The following is a 23,689-nucleotide window of genomic DNA, read 5'->3' on the forward strand; positions in this document are numbered from 1 at the left end:
ACACTGATGTAAGTGTGGGTTTGAAGACAATCCAACATCGGTGTGATTGAACTGTCCTCTCTCCGATCAAACACCTAACAAATGAGTTACCTATGATTGCTTTGGCAGTTTAGCCTGTGGTTAAAGTAATTAAAATCATAAATAATATGATTATAATTGTTACACTGATCCAGTAGATTCCCTCAACATAAAAAAAAGACATTCTTATATTTGTTCCAAAAAAATCTAATCCTTTTCAAAAGTGGACAGCATTTCCTCTTTAGCCTTTGGCTGTCCTCTGACATACAATACTGCATGTCAGCCATTTTGTGAACACACTTGTGGGAATGAAACTTGTAGTTCCCCAAGTTGCCAGCAGGGGGCTAGTCATATTGATGATCTGATCATAAGCAAAATATGTGTTTGTTCCTGTCCACAATGAAAAGCCCAAACCTCAGTGCTTATTGTGGTCTGTGTCATCATGGTAAAATCTATGCGATCAAGAGTGTGAATTGGTAAGGTAGCCACGCTCACCCTGCTTCACTCTCCTTTTCTCATATACTCACGCACAAGGTCTGCAGAGCTAGTCCAGCAGAAAAGTACTAGATGTGTAAACAAATCCAGCGAGAATAACACTGAATTTCAGCTCTGTGGAATTAATCGCATGTGCATTTATGGAGGTGGATTGAAAGAATAAAGAAACATCACACTCAAATTCGAGACTCGTGCCAACTGGGGGTAGTCACAACACAAAACTACTACTGCAAAGGTCAAACACAGACTCACTAACAGCACAGTGGCTTTGAATGTTACCATGGTGTGTCAAGGTCTTTACATTTGCGAATTTTACATTTGGGATCTGTATAACACATTACCATAATTTATAATAAATTACCATGTAAAACAGAAAACATTTACCCCAAAAAAAAATTTCAGAAAGAACAGTATTAGATATTGAAACTGTAACTAGAAAAAAGAATAAATGGTTTAATTGTGAAACTGTTACATTTTAACTTATTAACTATTTTTGAGTAATCATGTCACTGTGTTTGACAGATTTTTCATTTGATACATGTAGGAAGACTTACAAAAAACTAAGACCAGCTGAAAATTGCTAGTGACATCTAGAGGTAGTGGAGGGTATTTTACATTGTTTCCATGACACTGAACACAAACCACATTTACCAACTGTTGCAAGGTGATATTATGACTGCTTCTCACAAGGTTATTTTTAAGATCCTGTCAGACAGCTTTTTGATAGGACGCATATCCATGTTGTGAAATACGTAATGTAAAAAGCTATTCCGTTCATCTTGTTATTCTTTAGGCAACACTGCCAGGTTTACAATGCAGTACTTTTGTGTACTTCACTGAGAATACAATATAATTCCTCACCTGAATTATATTGTATTGGTGAGGTGAGAGGTGAGAAGAACTACATGGGAATAAAAATGAAAGTAACTCTAAGCCACTGCAAACATAGTCTTGCATGAACGTATCCACCCCTTGGTCAACTGGCAACCCCACTCTCGAATTAATTCAGTGTAGAAAGAAATGGAACATACTGAATGTTGTACCATAATTCCCCACTACTGACTGACTAAAATGGCACATAGGATTTCTACATAATGTTGTTTGAACAGTTCCTCTTGTTAACAGAAGACTCCATCGTTCCAGCTACAACTCACCAGGATAATCTAAATATGATAAATATAAATGCCCACTTGTCTATCAGTTTGTTGAGTTTGACTGGTCCAGTGTGTGCCGTGCAATTTTGTGATGATGCTTCTGTGGTTTACTGCATAAATAAGCAGTACAAGATCATTTTGTTGTCTTTTTTTAATGGACATGATGTATATTTCATGTTGGTTACTGGTTCACAAAGACAGTTGAGTGTTACATACAAATAGAAATTCTGCATTAAATCATGCTTTCATTGAGGTTGTAATAAATTTAGTTTGTAGTGATGTTCTGTTGTAATGTGTTACACTGAGAGGCATTTCTATTATTAAACCTATTTCATTCATATCATTGGTGATGGGCCAGCATAAATTGCTCCGTGTGTATTGTAGTCTACATCATTCAAAATGATCATATACTGTAATTGAAATGTATTTATGTATGGGCCCTAAAATGGAACCTTGTGGCACACCACAAGACAAACAAATGCAATACAAAACATACAAGACAGAAATGAGTTCAAACATGTTAAAAACTCACTGGAAGACATTTCCAAAAAATACTTCTCATTCTTTGATAGAATGCAGTGACGAGCAGCATTTGAAGCAGTACACAGATCAAGAAATAAGTCACCTATAATCAAACATGCACTATAACATTATGACCATCTTAGGGCAGTAATTAAACCCAGAGCCCTATGTAATATTAATATTTCTGAATGCAGGCAGCTATGAGCTGCACACCCACTACTGTTCTTGATCCAGTCAGAATATTATAAAAATGTATTTTTAAACTGAAGTGACTAACTTTTTAATATAAACAAATGTTTGTTACATTGAAATTCGTCAAATGAGGTCACAACCCCACATGATTGTCTCCGTGTTTCTCAGCATAGCTCTGTTTAGATCTCATGTCGCCCAGTGACATTCCTGTGCTGAACACAGGAAGTGATTCATTATGACAGGACAGATGAAGGCAACATCAAAATTACACTAGTAAAGTGAGACCACTGTGATCAGATTGGAGTATTACTGAAAACACAAAGCAGTGTCAGAAGTGAATTCTGCTGCTCAAAAAACCCAGTCATTCAGGGGTTTGATAGGGTAAACGTGGTGTTTCAGTATGAGCACTAGGTGGCACTGTGAGAGTAGGAGTTGAAGTGAATGTGTGAGAAAAGTGACTGATGTTACAGAGCAAGAGCAGAATGCCAGCTAATGTTTTGCTACACTACTGTCCCTGAATAAAGAGAAGATAAGTAAAGTCCCGCCTTGTTTTCATTCGGTATTCCACAAAACACTTGCCGGTGTATACACACACAAACACTCCCTCAAATGATGTTAGATTGTTTCTATTCATGAAGACCAAACAGAAGTAGAGTGAAACAAATGACCAAATGTTATGGACTGCAGCTTTAAGAACACCATTAAATAAGTGTACAGTGGATATCAGAGGTCATTTTCTGTACCAACCTGGCAACCCCACTGACCTCGTTCAAATAACAAAAAACACACACCATTCTTCCGCACCTATTAGCAATGTCACTGTGATAAGAGGAGTTGTGGTGGTATTTTTTTTATTAATATCATTACTTGTACTGTCGCAGTAGTGTAACCATGCATGTGCAACAGCAGTGCCGTGGGGTTTTAAAGTGACACCATTTTGTCTATCAGTTGTGAGCTGAGCATGTTGAGGAATGCAGTCTCGAAGCAGGGTCATGTAATAAGACCTCACCAGTTTAAGACATTTAAGTATATTTGGACCTTCTTACAATGAGCATTTGACATTGACTTAAAAGACTCCAGAGTTGGTGCTTGGCGAATAGCCAGAGGGAGCGAGTTCCAAAGGGTTGGAGCAGTGACATTGAAAGACCTGTTGCCTGCCTGAAGTTTTGCCTGCAGGTGCGGGGGATGGAGAGGAGACCGAGGTCAGCAGACCGCAGGTTCCGGGAGGAACTGATGGGCTTATTCAGCATTGAGTGAACTCACTTGGCAATGGTTTGAATGTACTGATATTAGTTTGTATTTAAACACACTACAGTTCAGACTAAAGTGCAGGCAGCGTATACCCGGCATCTCAGCTGCAGTAGCTGATATGAAAGGAGTGCACCAAAACTACCCCATCGACTATGAGTGGGACTCTAGTGGGCATGACATCATGGCTTAATTGTGGTATTGCTGTAGTTGCTGCAGAACAGAAAACATGGGTGTCCGTGTCCAATAGCTGCCAATGGACGTCCCATTAACTCTGAAAGTCCTCAATATCTTCCGTGTCTACTGACGGTTGCGTACCTCATACAGACACCTTAAGTTCCATTCGTAATAAAATAATAAAACTTCTGCAGCAGTTTGGCATCACATGCATGTGCACTTCATCCTACATTCTATTCCAGAAGGTGGTGGAGGTGGCATCATATTGCTCTTTGTCATTGTCAACCTTCTATTTAATTCAAGGAGAAGCGGTAATTGTTTTATTTTCATAGCTTCAAACCTCACAATGGAACAGAGAGCCATACAACTGCTGCCACAGCAGGGATGAAAAATCACTAAGTATTCTGTTGGTATCCTGGCATTGTGGTCCAGAGTGTATGGCAGCCCAATCGATTGCAGCTGGAACAATGCTTCACAAACAGTAAAGGCCACCAACAAGATAAATCCCTGCCAGTGGAGTGGAGGGAACACGTGGAGGGAGGCACCTCGTGCATATGCATATTCTGCTGCATGTGTTCTGCCTGTGTATACCCTAATGGACATGAGTGGAAGACTAAATTAAGGTTACAGACACCCCCTGGACAGCCAACATTTCAGCTGGAACATTGTTACGTCAAAATGAGTCATTCCCCTTCTTGGCTGCAGACTCTGTGAGCTTTTGGGTTGTTGCTGTCAAAAGTGGGCTCTGTTCCAAACTTTCCACACGCATCGACACTGAGGTCCCTACAAGAGTTCCGAGCCATAGTGAACCATGGTGAAGTTTTCCTCCAAAGACAATCCATGAGATGGGCTTAGATCCCGAGCATGTGAGGGACTGGACTGAAAGAAGAACCAAGGATTTGTCAACCAGGTGATGCCAAAGTGGCCCTGACTACTGTATCAGTGCTGGTGCACCAATTGCCCAGTGGTCTGGTTATCAATGCAGCAGTGGATCAATGGGTCAGTCACTTAAGGTCTGTTTCTACCGGCTCGCCTCGCCTCGACACAAACTTGCGTTAAGTTGTGTTTCCACTTGGATAGTAGGTACTTTTTTTAGTACCTGCTCTGACGAGTTTCCAAGCAAGCTGAGGCAATACTATGTGTGACATCGCCAGGTGGCCGGCCACTGATTGGTCAGAGTGCCGTCACAGGAAGAGACGTCCGACGCAAGAATCAAGCCGAACAACGCCGAGCTGTAGATCAGTTAAAAAGAATTAAAAATGTAGGTTGATCGCAACCAGGAGGACACAAACCTTTCACAAACCCTGACGCTGTATTTCAGTCCAGTGATAAACAGTTTCAATTAACTGATACTAATGATTCAGTTACACTGAAAACAACTGCTTTACAAGTCACTAGTCACTCGTTTGTGTGTGCCGCGTGTTAAACAAAGTCACTGCAGTTTAATGCAGCCGTGCAGTGATGACTCCGCCCACGTTGAGTAGGTACTATTTTGTAGAGGAAAACCAACCAAAACCATGCCGTGCTGAGGCGAGGCGGGACCATAGGAGGAAAAGGGGCTTAACTGCCATGACTGTAATCGGCTGTGGCTGAGAAAGTGAAAGTACACCACCTTTGATTGGGAGCTGCTTAGCCTCGACCTAGCTCTCAGGCACTTGGAGGGCCATCCGTTTTCAGTGTTCATGGTCCACAGTCTCTTGATGTTTGCAAACCTGTGATCTGTCTCTCTGACAGCAGTGCCAGCTCTCATTCACCTCAGAGTTCACCATGAATGTGCAACATATTGATAAACCAGTTAGGTTGCTGACTGCCTCTTTTGGGCATTTCTTAGAGCTGTCTAAGGACTACAACCAAATGCAGGAGGGTCAACTTAACTCAACCTAGAAATTTAGACAATGAGGATATGCTGCTACACAGCTGAAGTTAGAGGATGTTGCTTTTGATAATGCTGGCATCAGTCTGCTTTATGATGTTTTCACAGGCTATCCATGGAAGGTTGTTCTCACTGGTTGAACACACAGTAAAGCCTGCGCCATGCTCTCCTTTGTCTGAGTGTCTGCAGAGGTCCGATGTAGTCCATCTATCCATCATCTACATGAGGGATGCCGGGGGTCGCTGGTGCCAATCCCAGCTGTACTGTGGGAAACCGGAGAACCCAGAGAAAACCCACCCATACATGGGGAATACATGCAAACTCCATGCAGAAAGACCTTCTTCAGACCAGGTCGCAAACCCAGGTCTTCTTGCTGCCTAATGTATTCCGTGCAACATAAATGTCATCACTTGTTCAGGTCCACGGAGGAGCACACGGCCCCTGTGTAGACTAACATTGGCACCTCCACATTTTGTGACCGTGCACGCACCCTGGAGCACAACACCCTCTAGTCCAGTTGGTGGCACACTCTTTCTTTGTCAAAAGAGACAATGAAGAAGACGGTAACCATGGACGCTTGCTTGGGATTATGTGAGGAGATCAGCCAGCACACACACATATTGTATGCAACCCATCGCTTGAAGAAATCACAGCTACTTGAGTACATGTGCAGAATGCTGGACTGACATGGACCTTAATGTAAGAATAGAATTGCATCCATGCGGAAGTGCCTAAGTGTTCAGAGTGAGGACACCCTGCTGCTTCTTCCCACATGCTAGGCTCGTAATGTGGTGGTGGTGTAACCGTCGTAAAGGCAGTGCCATGTGGTGTAAAAAGTGCATGTTATAGTTACTCCATGTTGTTTGACAATTGTGCTGAAGGCATGTAAATAAACATCACCTGTCTGGCTTATCCCGGCAACTCTTTTAAACCATTAAATATTCGTAACATATATCATATAATGAAATAATTGATGAGGCATTTATCAAAAAAGCAGATTCAAAGAAATGTGGGCGTGCTTTTATTAAATAAAGAATAAATTACAATAATATGACCTTTATTTAACTCAATGTAACATTGAAAACGATGTCTGAATGTGTCACAGACAAGAGAAAAGTGGTTATTTAATACATCTACACTAAAGTCCTATTCAAAGGGAGGAGTGATATGAGGATCATGGGGTGCCATGTGTAGTTACATGAGTTAAGACTGCAGCACGTCACCTTACGTCAGGTCAATTTAATGTACACACGACACACTTGGAAATGGTAGCTGTAAAGTTGCAGTAATGTGTGAACAGACTGGCTGTAAGCAAACAGGCAACGTGGATAGAAGCATGCGCACGTAAACACTTCTGCTTGACTGTCACCAAACTCAAATCATAGACAACTGTTATCATTAGTTGCAGACCTCACACTTCATATTAAAATCGCAAACATATGATTGTATGAAACATTTTCTCGTCATTTTGGTGTCTTTGTGCTCTACTGAAAAGAACGTACATGGCAGAAAACGATAAATGTTGACATCCTGAATATAGCTTGGTAAACGTGTTAACATCTTGACAGTTTCGAATTATTACACCCAAGTGCATACCACTGGGTTGAAGCTTACAGCTTCACGTAAACACTGATTTTGAAAGATATGTTAGTTGTTACTTAGAGCAGCTACAGAAACAAACTCTGTTAATAATCACCAGGAAATTAGGTTACAGGAGATTTCATAAAAAATGCACTTCCTAAACTAAACTGTCCGAATGTAAGCGGGACACAGAGCTGGTTCAAGCGCCTATTTGAGTCACCGCTTTAATGTGGCAGAGTGCTGCCCCCAAGTGGGGAGCAAGAGGGAATTTAAATCAGCACCAACCCAAAGCCAAGAAAAATACTGCTGCCATCTCTGACTTTTTTATGGCACATAATAGCAATCTAAAAGTAAACTTAAGCAGAGACCATTTGTTTTACATGACCATGTTACACTATATATGATAATCTGCACAAGTTAGGAAGTGAAATTGGATTTTCACAGTATGATAAGAAGGTTCTCAGTCATCCAGGTTATTGTATCTTCAGACATTAGCTATAGGCAACTGGATATGCTTTAGTTCAGTTGAGAAAAGGTTTTTAAATTAACTAATTAAAGCATGTCCAGTTGCAGTAGCTCATGATAGGAGAATATGACATGATACGCTTTTTATTTCTGTAATGTAACATCGTTTAAACTAAACACTCCAGGCTTTCAAAGTAACATAAAAAATTTGGATGTACGTTGTGATGTATCATTTGGTTTTTGTACATGCGCCGTCATGTTGCTACAGCAGATCAAACAGACAGAAGTGCGTTTTGCTTTCAGACGCAGCTGCTTGCTCCACAAACGATGGACAGCATCCTTTCTGAAATGCAAAGGCCGTCACAGTTCCCTGACGATCTTGGGAAAATGAAGGGGTGAGTGAGAACTGAACTCCTGTTGTTACAATCGGGAGTCTCACCATTAGATGTCACTAATTCTTACTCACTGGACATTTAAGTGTCACAACTGGTAATAACAATAATAATAACGATGATAACAACCTGTTATATAATTATCATTAATTGTATAAACACAGTGAGCCACTGCCGGTGAGCAAAGGCAAAAAGCACTGTAAAATTCTTTCTTCTGAATCGACTGTGGGGTAAGAAAGCATGCTGGGCTGGTCTGGAGCAAAGCAACTGTTGGTGCTTTGCTCCAACAGTTTGGACTGAATCACAGAATAAGCTCAGTCACGCACCCTGTGGATACTTGCACACATTGTTGCTCACAGAATTTCCCCTCGCATGCCTGATGCTGCAGCTGTCTCTCTCTTCTTTTTTTTCCACACAAACTGTGTCCAAATGGCAACTGTAGCTTTTACAGAGCAGTGGGAACTTTCATTAGATATGACCACGTTTGCTTTTTTGTGAGTGTAAGGACTGAATGAGACAGCAGCAGATTCAAATTAAAATTTGTTGCTGTGTTGAGGGCAAATTGTTTAATTTGTCTGAATGTAAACATCATTTGCTGCACAACACTGACACTTCAAAATAAACCTCTAATGCACATAATGTAGCACTAAACTCAGGCTATCTGGACATCAACAAAAGGCATTGGCAGTAGATAAAATGTTTACTTTTACAATGGCACTAAGTCTTGTCATCCATATATGTGGGAGAATGACTCTGAAATAGGGTTTTGATATGTGTATGCGTCAGGACGATCAGGGAATAAAGTGAATTAAATGATTAGGTTTGGAATCAGATCAAATTGAATGACATGATTTCTCTTTCCATATTCTTTAGATCAACTGATCAGCTTCATTGCACTACTTCACTCTATCTGTCCCCTGACTGACTACAGGTTGCTTTCTTGGGTGTCATTGGAGGATATGGGGTGGAGACCTCCGTTCTCGTTCAGTCTCTTGGCACGGTAAGTTTCATAATGAATGTTGTGAGTGACCTCTTTCAAATCCTGCAGGTGAGACCTAAGGAAACGGGAAAATACAGACACAGAGGTTGCATTTTACTTGATATGTACCTATTTTAAACAGGGAGCAGCCTGTGGTTTTTTTTATACCTTTGTTCAAGACAAGAAGTAATCTAAAACAGTTGCAAACGAGTACAATATGTAACTTCCAACACTCATACAAGTAACTGTTATATACGTCTTGGTTTTCAAAAAAAATATCTATGCATAATGATTCAGTGATTGTTTGATGAAGAGAAAGTGAGCCAACACCGACTTTGGTTTTTTAAAAAATGTCTTTGGAACTTTGGATAAATCATAATACTTCTCTGTTTCTACAAAAACAGAAAAGGTTTTGAAATGTGTCAAACTCCATTGAATCTATTTGCAGTGGAACATCATTTCATTTTCCTGAACTACTTCCAATGCTACCTTTAAAAACACTACATTACCTGATCAGGAAATCTCTCAGTTGAGCAAATTCACAATGGTTGGGGTTTTCAACTGCAACAACAAAAAAAAAGGTTAGAATCACATTACATGTCTGTGTTCCGCCCCCTTTTCATGACAGACATGATTGACAGGTTCCACAAATCACAGGTGTAAATAATCAAATGAATGAATGAATGAATGAAGGCAGAGTTCCACTGATGTGCATGCTGCCTCTCTCTGTCACAACATGGTCAACAATTAGTAATATATATATTAATATATTAATGTCATCATCAACTTTGATTTTCCTGCTAAACCAGAGGTAACTTGTGGCCCGTGGCCCACATGTGGCCCACCAATTAATATCACAGTTATTTATGTATATATACATATAAATATATTTTATTTTATTAGGATTAATTTTGCATCAAAAATACTATTATTATTGTAAAAAAATGTTTTTATTTTTATTGTAACTAGACATTGTTCCATTTCAACACAAATGCTTTTATTTTGAAATTCTGTCAACCCTGATGAGAAAAAAAATTGTTATTGCTATATCGTGATTGCAAAAACGTGATATCATGATAAGCTCATATTGTCCACCCTTACTGAAAAGAGTTTTTTTCCCCAAAAAAGTTGGACTTCTTTTTCACGTTACCGCCCCCTACTGACCAGACTAGACTAGACACTCAGCGGCCCCAATTGAGTTTGAGACCCCTGTGCGAAAACATGCCACAATGTCTACTGTAAGAAAAAGCCAATATCATCGTAGTGATTTATACAACTCAATGTCACTCACCTTCCACAACTCCCCACGCTGTGTTCCTCCCCAGAACCCGTTTGCCATTCACTTGATATTCTTTGTTACTGCCGACCACAGCAAACGGCATCACCTCCTACGGACAGACATTTCAACATGGTTCATTGTGTTTAAGAGAACCACACGAGGTTAATGACACGAGACAGACAGAGTCGAGCTGCGAGGAAAGGAGAAAACAGAACTACTTACTCTGATCTTGTCGTTGTCACTCTTGTCCTCCATGTCTTCATCAAACTCCTTCTGTGGGTAAAACTCAATCCCACTCATCTCCAGCTCCTTTCTTACCTACACCGCATCACAAAGCCATGGAAAAAAAACAAAGATAGAACTCAGTATTTGACCCATCCTCATCTGATCATATGCATATATTTGTTATATAATAATTAAATAAACCAAAATGCTGATATCAGAATAAACATATTTAATTAAGATTCTTAATATTTGTAAAGGTTTCTTTCATTAATGGCCACTTGAGGGCAGTGGAAACCAGATGTAAGCACAGCTCGTTGTTTTTTTAAATAATAAAAAAGGAAATTTCCTCACAATGGTATATTTACAGACCCAGCAGATATGGAGCAATGTTAATTACATCTTTAAAACATTTAAATTAGGACTGCATCCATGTGTCCAAATCACTCTTCTGACATGTGGAACCAAAGCAGTAAAGTTTTGGGATGTCAACACAAGAGCTGATGGGAAGTGTAGTGATCATTTGATACGGTATACAGTCCAACAAATGTTGGTAAGCTTTAAAGACCAAGATATGTACTGAGCAGTACAATTTGAAGCAACAAAGACAAATGTGACAAAGCCCTCTGTTGTAATGGAGACACTTTATCCAAATGACCTTAATGTACTGACAGTAAAGTCCTGACATTTGCTCCCAGTTTCTCTGCAATTGGACAACTTTTCTTCTAGCTTTTTCTTCCAACGTACCCGCTGTTTGAACTCCTGCCTCTCCTCAACTGTCATTGTGTCTGCTTTGGCAATGATTGGGATAATGTTGACCGAGTGACTCAAGCGCTTCATGAACTCGAGGTCTAGTTGTCGGAGACTAACAGAGAGAGAAAAGACAGTGAAGAAAGCAAAGTGAGTTAGTTGGTAGAGATACTTTTCCCTGGTCTTGTAACAATTACAAAATATTTATAGTTATTATTTGTGTTCACACAGACCTTCCTATCACAAACATCCTGTCTCATTTGCAATTCTTAAAAGGGATGAGTCACACTGGCTTGAGAAATATCTTCATTATTTTCTTTGCTACGTGCCCATCAGTGACACTTGGTCCTGTTAGCGTAACTGTTAGCAAAGAAGGTGGACATTGTTTACATTCTGCGAATGAGGTCCCGTCCCCCTACAAGTTGATCTAAAAAGTGTGGAATTAGCGTTGCAGTTTCAAGCCTCGGACCAAGTGTCACTTGTGAGCACGTAACAAAAAAAAGAATGAAGATATTTCTTGACTCAAGCACAATTTTTCAAAAATACTACCCCGATTCCAGTAATACAAAGCTAAATGCAAATTGGTGTCAAACTGGTTCCTTTACATCTGCTAACGTGACACTCACGAGTGACCAGTAGGGGAGATGAAATAGAGACAGCAGTGCACCCTGGTGTCAGGAATACGCTTTTTTCTGGTGATGTTGACCTCCTCCTTCAGGAACTTCTCATACTGCTCATTGATGTATTTGCAAATGGGCTCCCAGCTTCAGAAACAGGAGAAGAGGGCAGTGTTATTTGACAAGATAGTGAAAGAGAAAGAAAGAATGAAGTATTTGGAAATTAAATGTACTATTGGACTCCTGGAGGTAAATAATATATATATATATATATACATACATATGAATATATATATATACATAAATAATGACTGTCTGAAGGCTTTATTGATCAGAAGTTGAAAAACCCACCAGTTGTCGTTATTGATTTGGTCTCCAAAGCCTGGAGTGTCAACAACTGTCAGCTTCATCTTCACACCACCCTCCTCAATTACTGAAAAAAAAATAAAGAAGAGATAGGCAACTGATATGCATTTGATGTATATCTGAAACTTTCACATAGAAACACAGCAAATATAGATACTAATGTACAAATATCAATGATCTGATCATGTTAGAAAGCCTGCTGTGGCTCTTACTCCCCCTGGCAATGGCATAATAACACTGCTGTCAACCACATGCAATGTGTGTATAAGCATCTCACCCAGTCTAAGGGATCATTACATCACCACAGTTACTCTGAGGCACAGCAAAAGTTCAAAAGTAAAGACCATTTTTATGACTCAGTCATTCATATTTTTTGGGCTTATCCAGACGTCACTTGCTCGACTACAGCTGGTTCAAAACTGGTAGGAAAAAACGAGATCACATTCAGTCCTTTCATATGTTCAGTATGTTCATATCCCCATTTCAGTCAATATGACATCACAATGGGGCCAAATCACCTAAAACTCTAAATGACGGCCCATCACTCTCTCCTTTTGTTGTGCATGGCAATAATCATGTCAGTTTAAGTCTCTCCTGAGTGAAATTTCAGCTCTGTCACTTCTCCAGCCCCAGAGTTGAATGCTGGACAAAGTGCTGTGTGCGACAACAGTCATCAGCTGATTTCATAAATGCTGTGCATCACCGGTCCACTGTGGGCCTAAATGTCTGATTTGATGCTAACACTGGGGGAGGGGTGCCACTGTCAGACATTTTACACATTTGGGATACTTTAGAGCAAACCCGAGCAGAAATGATCGTTGACTGCTGCTCAGTTCTCTTTATTCCAGCAGAAAGATTGCATGCGATGCAATGGTTTTGAGCTGAGGCTCATTTTATTTGCCTGATAATAGAAGATTGGAGACAGGAGACATGGTGCTTCACTTTTTTTATCAACCAAGTTTCATAGAAGACTTCCCATTGAAATGGGAAAGTAACAGATAATCACTGATTTGCTAGATTACAATAGGTTAAGCCTTCAGTCTGAAAAAGTATGAGAATCAATTTGAAGCTGTCTGTCAAACCAAGTCAAATGAATGTTAGTACGTTCAGTCAAGATGAGTGGACTGGACAATCAGGACAGTTCTGCCAAGACTGTTTAATCTGCATCAAAGACAATCTGACCGTAATCCAGTGACAACATTGTATGTGTCATTACTAAAACATTATTTTATGTCTTGTTCATAATTCCACTCAACAAATACTAATGTAGAAGTAGCACACAAAGATTTTTAGCCATATAATATATAATAAATACAATATTTAGGCAGATTAAACATCATATACTCATTGATAATATTAAATAATCCTGACAACACTTGGAAAACCTGATGCCTCTTGAACAAAGTGTATAATCACCTGTGCTTCATATATTATAATACAACTATATCAGCTGCCATGATGACAAGCCAGGTCTTAAAGGGTAGGTACACAATTTAACTTTTGTACTAAAAAATTTGAAGAAAATCTGAAATAGTTTTGCCTCCCTTCCATTCATAACTCAGACTTAAGTTACACATTAACCCTTAGTGCACCTGTGGCACAGTGCACCCTTGTTAAATTGCCATGGGAATAATACACAACTCCTTCTTATAGCTCCTTCTTTATAAAAAAGCAGCCTAAATGCCATCACTGCAGTATACAAACAACTAACACATGGTAAATTTGACAATAATGTGTGTATATGCAGCTCGAATAATGTAGCAGCCATCACTTGCAGGTGCCCACAGCAATTTGCTGTATGTTTACATGTCCTTCAAACCAATCAGACAAGGACAAAGTCATGGATGTGGTCCCAGGGCTATAAATTAATACATGAACGTCACACCAAAGGCTTGGAGCTGGCACTGGGTCAAAGATTTGAAAGCCCCAGCACATTAGCAGAGGCTCAAAAGGTTAGCATTCACTAACTATTCTGAACATGGTCCCTGTACTCACCATGAGACACTGATTTGATCTCCACAGTTTTGGGGATCTTGTCGTCACGAGACCATCCTGCACTCTTCCTGCTCACCTGGGACTTAAATAAGGTGTTCACCAGGGTTGACTTTCCCAAGCCACTGTGACCTGAGACAAATTGGACACAAACAGTGATGAGAAGACGAGACGCTGCAAATGTAAAGGGTGTGAAGGAAGAACTTAACTCGACTTTTTCCTCCGGTGTTAGCTGTAGGCAACTGGACTTAAGCTGAAGAACTGAAGAAGCCTTTTGGACAAGAAGTGAAAACGTCTTCAACTAATCTCAATGTCCTGTTGCCTACAGCTAACACCTGAAGACATGATATGACAATTTTATTTGTTTTATTTCTATAAGGTCATATGGTTTCAGCAAAACACTCCATGTTGTCCATTTAAAGGTCCAGTGTTCAGCATTTAATGAATAACTTTCATCAATTGAATAAACATACTATAAGTATGTTTGTATAAGTGTATAATCCATTTAAAATATAAAGGCCTATTCTATATTAGGCCTTGTTTCTCCAGATAGCTACTGCTGACCTGGATGACTGAGAACCTTCACAGACATTAACCTACTTTTCTTTTTACACCATGCACAAAATCCAGAAACAAATCCTACTGTGACTCACCCACGACCATGATGTTGAAGTCAAAGCCCGTCTTCATCGTCTTCTTTCTCATCTGCTCAATGATGGTGTCAATACCAATGTACCCCAGCAGTGTGGATCCCCCACTGGAGCTGTGGGAGCCAGTGTGGCCAAGATCTCCGGTGTGTACTGCAGTATGAGCCCCACCGTGGCCCACACCATGACCACCACCGTGGCCAGCGACGTGTCCCAGGCCGTGACTGCCAATGGGGACTGGAATACCACTCGGAGGAGGAACAGAGATGCTGCTGCCTCCTCCAAAGCCGGGCCCCTGTGGTGGGAAAGGGTTGGGTGGGGAGGGAGCCCCCACATTTGGGGGCTTGGCAGGGACGGCTGGTTTGGGTCTCACTTCTGGAGGAACTATGTCTGACATGTCTGCAGAGGAGACACCAAAGAAGATTATATGATTGTTCCCGTTTTTCCTACATCTGATAAAATACAGTCAAATAAAATTTTTACTTTACTTTAACCACTTATGGAACATCACTGATGACCAGTTTCTTGTTCACTGCAGTGCAATTATACCAAATACTTTCAACAGAGACAATGTAAAATTAACAAGAAATACAGGAAACATTTCATCAAAAACACAAAAGACTTAACTTTTGGGTGAGAAAAATAAGGTTTTAGTGACTCGGAACGCCTCTAATCTTAAAAACAGTTTCTAGTTCAAAATAGATGTGCATCAGACTGGACCTATTATTCATTTATTTTCCTGATTAATCGAGCATTTTGTTTCAAAGATTTGTGTCACATGGAAGAAGCAAAAGAAACCAGATAACATTCATTTAAGAACACTCAAACGATTCATAAATTAGCAAAAGGGTTAACGATTCCTTAGCCCAACTGCACAGTTATTGTGCAATTCATTCATTCAGGCACTTATTTACGCAACGTCTGACCATCACCTGAAGGATAAACCCGGGTTACAAAAGGTCAAACTCAGTCAGTGTTGTGTGGCACCTTCAAAATCATCCACCATGATTTCCACAACCTCTCACTGCACTTACATATTAAACAACGCTTCTGTGAACACGTCACCTCAACGTTTTTCATCAGCAACAAAATAGTGATACATTGGTAACAAGTAGGCCAATAGAGCAGAAGCAGAGGCCTCGTCTGTGTTTACTTGTTCTACATTCAAGAAGTAGGTTGAGGCAGTCAGCTTAAAACTGGCTCAACCAAATGACTTAAATATACAGTACAGTACACATATCACTGTTTGATTGCATTAATCTAAGTGAAGATGAAATAGGCGTATATATTCTATGTACTACTATAGTATATAGCTTACTGTTAGGATTTACAGACATGGCAGTGAAAATAATCAGAAACGTATAGATCCATAATTCGGATGACTTTTGTATTAAGGAAGTAAGGAAGCTGAGTGCATCATTAAAAGTAACTTTTCGAAGTAGTTTAAAGCGGAGTTGCATCGATTACCTGAAAGAGTTACATGTTAAAATTTCCTTCACTGATAACAATGAAATGGACAGTTTATTCACAATTTCAATTTTCCATTTGCAGGCCACAATCTCCATTTATGTTTTGGTGGTGTTTTGGTCTGTTGTGCTACCCACCACCAACCAGCAATTAAGCACTTTGACAAATGGGTTTGAAAGCAGCAAGCTGCAGCTGGAGATGCTGAATGTAACCAAACCCAGAAAGCCTCACTACCTCTCTCAAAAACATCTACACCAGAGGAGAAGAAAACTTGTTTCTGCAGTGGAGATGCGTTCAAATATAGACGACTGAAAGGGACTCATTGGATAACTTTTTCTTGGACAGAGAGGCAAAAAACACTCCACCTCTCCCTCTTCTCTACATACACACCGTCAGTGGATATTTAACGTACAGTATATACATTTTTTAAAGCCCGGTATTGTCTCCTTGTTGTCTCCCTTGCTACTCTTGAGCAGACACACCTTCACTTTCAATCTCCACCTGTTGGTGAAATCCTAAAACTAACCAAACAGGTCCAATGTTTTTAAAAAATAAAACAGATGGGGGGGACAGTTGTGTTTGTGTATGTGCATGAACACAGTGTAACGCCAGATTTAAGTGCATCTCGGTGCTCCTGCAGTGTGTTGAACTGGGATTGCAATGTCTGATTTCAAAGATCGTCAACTATGCTGATATTCAGTTGCTTTGAAAGTCTGTGTGACTTTGCAGGTAAATGTTATTCAGCCCTTGGAGTGAAGCAACAGTGCGGGCAGATGGTAACAGTAAGAGACATGAGGCTGAGCCAGGATGGTGATTACCTCGGCCCTCCAGGCTGAACACATGGTACAGTCTGCCTGCTTCCATGCTTTAAGTCAGTTCAGCCACAGTTGTAGATATACAGGTCACTGAGGCAATGGCTGTGTCACGTTGTCTCACAACACCCAATGGTCAGTGCATGCAGCTCTTAAAACCTGATTGGCCTGGTTTGTAGTAGGGGCGGGACAAAGTAATGATTTGGTGATACATCGTTGTCCTTCCTCGTCCAATACGATAATCAATACGCCAGAGCAAATGTTTGACTCGGAGGGCGGCGCTACTTCATATCTCCTCGCGGCGGCGCTGCTCACATGAATGAGGGAAACTTGGCTGGAAGTTACCTGGCTGAAGAAGAGGGAGTTTACAGCGGGATAATGACGGAGAAAGCTACGAAGCTATGATGTGTCGCTATATGATCATCTTGCGACATATTGATTGTCGTAGAATCGTTGTATTGTGATATTAGTGGGGTTCAATTAAAAATAGAATAAAAACAACCATTAAGTGACACAATACAACCACAGCGAGACAGGAAACCACTACAAAGTAATACTATTTAAATTACCACAGAGACATTAAATCACAAGGAGCTGTACAACCAAATGGATGCAAACATATACAATGAGATAGAATATTATCATGGAGTCATGGTGTCATGAAGAGACACAACTGACTATTAAAAGACACACACAACAAACACAAACAAATACAATACAAATGGTTACCAAAAAAACAACATGTGATTAAAACAACTTTGTATAATCTGTCCTTGTAGCATATTTGCAGAATTAGTGGAGCACATTAAATATGAGCTACAGCAGCAGGCAAATCAAAGTGGAAGACTGAGGCACTGAAATAAAACCTCACAGCCGTTCAAACGATGCTCTGTGTCTGTTTGGATACAAAAGCCGAGGTTGGCTCCATCACAGGCTGTCGAGCCTATTGTCTGTGTGTGTGTGTGTGTGTGTGCAGCAGCAGCAGTAGCAGCAGCCACAGTTAGCTGCTAAAGCTCTACGTGCTCTCACACTTACCGAGTCCCCGTTAAACCGCAGATCTGCTCGTGATGACGTCAAACGTGTTTTTCACCGACTGATCTAACGTTGCAACGACATACGATGTGTATAATCCGACACAGAGATAACACGAAGAGGAGCGGTCATGGGTGTGTGTGTGTGTGTGTGTGTACCTTCTTCCTCTCTTCCCCGTGAGCCCCTTTCTCCGTTACCATGGCGACAAGAGAAGAGGGAGTGGGGAGATGCAGCGCGCACGCGCAGTATAACTACCTCATAGCGATTTGGTTGTATTGTGCCAATTAGTGGTTTGCTGTTGAAGTTAGCTTCTATGGTTGTTTTTCATGTGTTAGGGAATCACAGGACCTCGCGATACCTGGTCAACGATACCAATAATACCACAGTTTTCATGTGTTTCCTAGTTTATTTTACTTGTCTCGTTTCCGGTAGCTTCACTTCCTGTTCTCCTGTGTTTCCCGCCTTTAATCCCACCACGATGTTATTTACCTGTGTCCAATAGGCCTTTATCACACTTCGTGGTTCCCATTCCCGATAAATCGCAGAGCAGTGTATTCGCACTTCCGGTTTTACCCTAGTTACTTGGATAAACTATGGCCGCCGCCTCCTCTCGCCAGTGCTATTGCAGTGTACAGGGCTTTTCAACAACCAAACAAAGACAGCCATACCTTAGTTTTCACGATTTTCCAAATGAAGGACACCTCCGCAAAACTTGGGTGAGGTTGATAAGGAGGGACAAAGGTCCTTCTTTTCATATTCTCCACAGAAGCACGTCAACTTTCATGGAATAGCTGGGGTTTTCAAACGTATAAGTAAAAGTACTGATACAAAGCTGAAAAAAATATGCTGCAAATAAAAGTCCTATCAAAAGTTCCAGAACTCTTTTGCTCATGTTTGACACTTTGGGTTAGTTTTAATCACTTTGCACACGTTCATTTCCCAGATGCCTTCTAAGGATTTTTCAGGTCTTGAGGTTGTTCATGGGATAGAAAAGAAGGGAACATTGTATTTTTTATTGCCCGAAGACTAGTGCTTGACTAAATTAAGTCAGATATATTAATGCAGCAGCAGTATAATGTGCTATATAATAAAATTAATGTTTCCCAACCTGGTGATTCCACCTAGACAAATGAGGGGTTGAAAAATGTAATATTGCTACACAATGTTATTTCCAGACTTTTATTATTCAAATCTTCTTGTCGGGGACTTCACATATTAACAGATCCATCTCCATAACAAGCACAAAAAGACTTGCAGCCTAAAACTTCAGCATAAAATGAGCAAACAGTGTTCAATTTGTATTCTGCTTCACTTTCAAAGAGCCTTAAAAAGCTTAGTCCAGGGAACCAGTGCCATATGGTTTCCTAAAGTACCTTATAATAACTCTATGATTCTCATCAGGGACATGTAGATATACAATTTTTCATGTTTTAATCTCTGTCCTATGACCTTTGTACAGGATTTAAATGAATATTTATACACAGTATTAACCTCTGAGAGTCACAGTACTCACATTTTATCTCTGAGTCGCTCTCCTTTCTCCCTCCTTTTGCTCTCCCTGCTGCACATTAGTGTTGTGTTTGTGTGTTTTCTATGGCATGTGCTCTTATGTTATTCACTTTGATAGAGTCTTCTCACCGAGGCTGTCACGTCCCTCTTCCTTCATGTCTGTTACTCTGCTGATAAGCAGCGGCGTCCTTAAACCCTCTGCTGTCCTCTTTGGCCAAACCCCTCATCTCAATGCCCGCCCCTTTAATGTGAAAAGTATTTTACCTCCCACACTCAACAGATTTAAAAAAAAACCTAAACAGTCTGTTTTAATGTGAACGCTCTGGTGAATGTGTTGATTTTGTGGTTGTTTAAGTGGTTTGGATGTATTTGTACTCACCCACGTACACTGAGCCTGGGTAATACATGGTGACATAATAGGGGTCCTCGGCTTGTTCCATGATAAAAGCTCTGTTTGCTAAAGAGCAGCTCACTTGCTTTGCAGGAAGGGAAGCTGTCACTGATGTTTCCTCTTTGGGTCTCTGGTAATGTCTGCGCTGTGGCTGGGATGGCGAGTCAAAGACCCCCTTTAAACTGATGCCAGAGCTGTTTGGGCTGAATGACAGAGGTCTGCTCACAATGCAGTCCTCTGAGGGACATTCTCGTAGCTCTGTGAGCACACTGTGTCGGTCAGCTGCTGCTAATATGTCTGTTTGATGCAGCCACTTGTCAGTGACATTCACCTCTTTGTGCGTCTTATTTTGCCATGCAGGAGGCTGCTCATGTTGTAACAGATGTTTCTGCGATGCGATGTCAGGTCGGGAGGCCTCCTGCATCTGAGGCAACACCAGACATGTCCTAAATCCACTGTCTCCGCGCTTAGAAGTCTCCGCTTTGTGGTCGATGTCTCTTGACTGGCTGCTGTAATCCCTCGAAAAACAGACAGACTGACTTTCTGAGCTACTCACGTCCGTCTGAGCAGCTTGACTCTGGACCTTTGACCAGAATCTGTGTTTCTGAGGGGATGTGGGAGAATGTTGCAATGAGTTTCCTGCAGCTGTGTGTGAATTGTTTTCCTCCTTATGTCGCCTGAGATTAAAGCATGATGGAAATGTTGTATCCACCTTTGCATCGCTGTGCTGGTAAAGCTGTCTCCTCCTGGTCTTGGTAATGGGGGAAACAAGTGGCCCTGTGGAAAATGAAGTTTTGGAAGCTGTGTTTCTCTCTAAATACATTTGTTCAAATGACTTGGTATTAGAGGCAAAACCTGCAGTTTGAGTGTTATATCTACTCTGGGAGTAGTCTGAGCATTTCCTGTGAGTGGCTGTTCCATCAAACAGTGACTGAGCGTCTTTGTGAACGACATTAGCAGACTTAATCCCGTCAGACCCAGATGAGAGAAAAGTTTGAGTACTTGCTGCTCCACTTGGCAGACATTCGTGTGGATGTTTGCCATTTGATTTTGGTTTGGGGGTTGCAGAAAACTCTAAATTCCTCTGTGGAGTCTCTTGCTTATCTTTTGAAACATTCTCATTTTTACCAAAAGTGACTTTTCCTTGCAAAAAGCCGACATCCTGAGACATGGCTGCCTGCTTCTGGGAGTCAGGGTGAGTCTGATATCGAGACTCACTCAGATGTGAAGACCTACTAGATCTTCTCTCAGGACGGGTAAAATCAAGCAAAGCCTCTTGGTCAAGAATTCCATGCTTTGCCTCATTTGAGACAGTTTGGTGAGGTTCCACTTTAGTATTTGAGATGGTAATAGACTTAGCACGTCTCTCTTTGGCAACAGAAGAAGGTTGCTGGCTTCCCCGTCCATCCAAGCCATGGCACATGGATGTTGGAGATGGACTCAGTCTGGGTGCAGGGACAGTCAGAGTTGGAGACACGCTTGGCTTTGGTTGAAGCTGGTGCAGTAATGGAGAAAGATCACTCAACTGTGAGGTGGGGAGATGATGAGAAGCACTTGGCTTTGGTTTCAGAGTGGGAAGAGTGGGAGAGGAATTTGGCTTTGAAGCAGGAAGGATGGCGATGCTCGGCTTTTCAGAGAAAGTGAGAGAGCTGTAGGTTCTGGGTTTGGTTCTTGGCAGGGTTGAAGCTCTTTCTGAGTGGATTTTCTGTGACTGGTGACATGATTTCAAACTCAAGGAGGCCTGACTGGACATCTTAGAGGAGCAAATTGGAACAAATGATCTGGAGAAAAATGAGGGAAGAAAATTAATGAACTGCAAAACAGACTTAGTACATTTACATTTACAATATTACGCGGCACATTGAATTAAAATATATGAGCTACAACTCACTTTACCTGCTAGTGGTTTCCTGTAATGTGTCGTATTTCTCATGAATGAGTCCCTTCTCATCAAACGATGGGATTTGAATTGCTTTCTTCTTAATAACAGGGGAGGAGAGCGAGAGAGGCGGTGACAGAGAGACTGATGGAGGTTCCCCTGTTTGTCTGGAGGACGCAGATGCTTGAGGCATCAGACGGTCAAAGACACTCATCCTGTCAAGAGATGAACTCAAGTAATGTAAGGGGAATACAAAAGGAAAGCATGTTGTCAGAGTCACAGTTTTACCATGGTGGAGAATATATTCAGAATAAAATAGTGAAATCTCTCTTTAGAAAACTTACTGTACATAAGTATCATGTACCAAATGTGTTCTGTTACATGTAGAACAATGTCACATGGCTGTGTGACCGTTAATACTGGTAATGAATAAATAACACTTTATCATCACAGCTGGTTGAAATGGACTTAATTTAATTTATTATATACACTGTAAAATATTTAGCTGGCTACTAAGTTGTATTACTTTGACAGCAAATGACTGTGTGTGCATTTACAGTATTTTTACCAAATAAATTTACAATTTTCACTCTAATTTAATAAGGATGCCTTATATCACTCTGACGTAGTGTTACTTTCCTGTATAAATAGCATATTTGCTTGAAACGTCACAGTCACTGTGAGTATACTGTAAAAAAGTAGAGTATTATATTATGAATCACTGGACGAATCACACTTCAGAAAATCACTCGGGAGGAGTTCCCTGTAAAAGCCTAAATTAAACGTACAATAAAACACATACTGTTATATATCATCACAGTTCTGTGGTTAAGTTTTAGCATTTCACCATTTTGAGTTAGTCGTAAAAGTGCATCACATACATGATTTTTCCGATATAAAAAGTTAAGTGGAGTCATTGTATAAAGGAACATAAAATGTATATAAAACACAAGTGCTTCAAATTGGTCTGTAACAATAAGGCTGATTGATTCCACCAAACAAATAAAACATCAACAGATTTTTTTTTTTTTAAAGTTACAAGGAGACACAAACCTGCTGCCAGTGGATCTGTCCCGACTGTTGACAGTGAGTGAGTGAATAAGTCAAAGAGTGTGAGACGAGGAGCACAGCAGTAGGAAGTAGCGGGCACAGAAGTGCCATTCTCTCCATTCCTTGACACTGAGGCTTCACTGTTCAACTCCCACTCAGCTCCTTCACTTGGTTTGGTTCATCGGACACTGTCTCTGACATCTTTATACATTCCGTCTGATATCGGTGGAGATCAGAGAGTGTATTTGGATCATTTACGTCGAAAAGAGAAATGCTCAATTACAAGTGAAAGTCTTGCATTCGAACTTGGATAAGACATGCAATTGTCACCTGTGTATGTAAGTGTATGAACGTCATAATAACAGAAAGTAAATCCAAGGAATTGAAGATTAAACTGTTTAATTTTGTATGAACAAAAGAATCATATGATCATCAAAAGAGCACACTCTCGCCACCACGCTGTCGAGTAAAAACAATGAAAACAGAAAAATATACACTTACTGTCATACAAGTTTTCTAGAATCTTGGTCCATTGTAGGATATTCTTGGCACCTTCAGTAAATCAGTTGCATTTATTCAG

The 23,689-nt window shown here is 40.6% G+C and overlaps 1 protein-coding gene across 2 annotated transcripts; it reads right to left on the minus strand.

The window, feature by feature from the left end:
* Window positions 1-6,677: 6,677 nt before the first annotated feature.
* sept3 (septin 3) lies at window positions 6,678-19,964 on the minus strand. 2 transcript variants are annotated; one of them, XM_044028982.1, is made up of 10 exons: window positions 19,794-19,964; window positions 14,976-15,368; window positions 14,326-14,454; window positions 12,316-12,397; window positions 11,974-12,111; window positions 11,345-11,462; window positions 10,598-10,693; window positions 10,388-10,484; window positions 9,606-9,657; window positions 6,678-9,172 (listed from the first exon to the last, which is right to left on the minus strand). In XM_044028982.1, the coding sequence occupies exons 2-10, from the start codon at window positions 15,364-15,366 to the stop codon at window positions 9,043-9,045; spliced, it is 1,233 nt and encodes a 410-aa protein (XP_043884917.1). In that variant the 5' UTR covers window positions 15,367-15,368; window positions 19,794-19,964; the 3' UTR covers window positions 6,678-9,042. The 2 variants fall into 2 exon arrangements, with proteins under 2 accessions (XP_043884917.1, XP_043884918.1); XM_044028983.1 differs by lacking the exon at window positions 19,794-19,964 and adding an exon at window positions 18,284-18,449.
* Between the last annotated feature and the right edge of the window lie 3,725 nt (window positions 19,965-23,689).

Source organism: Solea senegalensis, linkage group LG6, assembly GCF_019176455.1.
Source record: "Solea senegalensis isolate Sse05_10M linkage group LG6, IFAPA_SoseM_1, whole genome shotgun sequence".
Classification (NCBI taxonomy): Eukaryota; Metazoa; Chordata; class Actinopteri; order Pleuronectiformes; family Soleidae; genus Solea; species Solea senegalensis.

What these genes read in the sequence shown, in the direction of transcription:
- sept3 (XM_044028982.1), bottom strand. Translation starts at nt 15,366, where the DNA reads ATGTCAGACATAGTTCCTCCAGAAGTGAGACCCAAACCAGCCGTCCCT. An exon ending in GTGACAACGACAAGATCAGA is followed by an intron (nt 10,485 to 10,597) that starts GTAAGTAGTTCT and finishes GTCTGTCCGTAG; the next exon opens with GAGGTGATGCCGTTTGCTGT. An exon ending in CTGAGAGATTTCCTGATCAG is followed by an intron (nt 9,173 to 9,605) that starts GTAATGTAGTGT and finishes CCGTTTCCTTAG; the next exon opens with GTCTCACCTGCAGGATTTGA.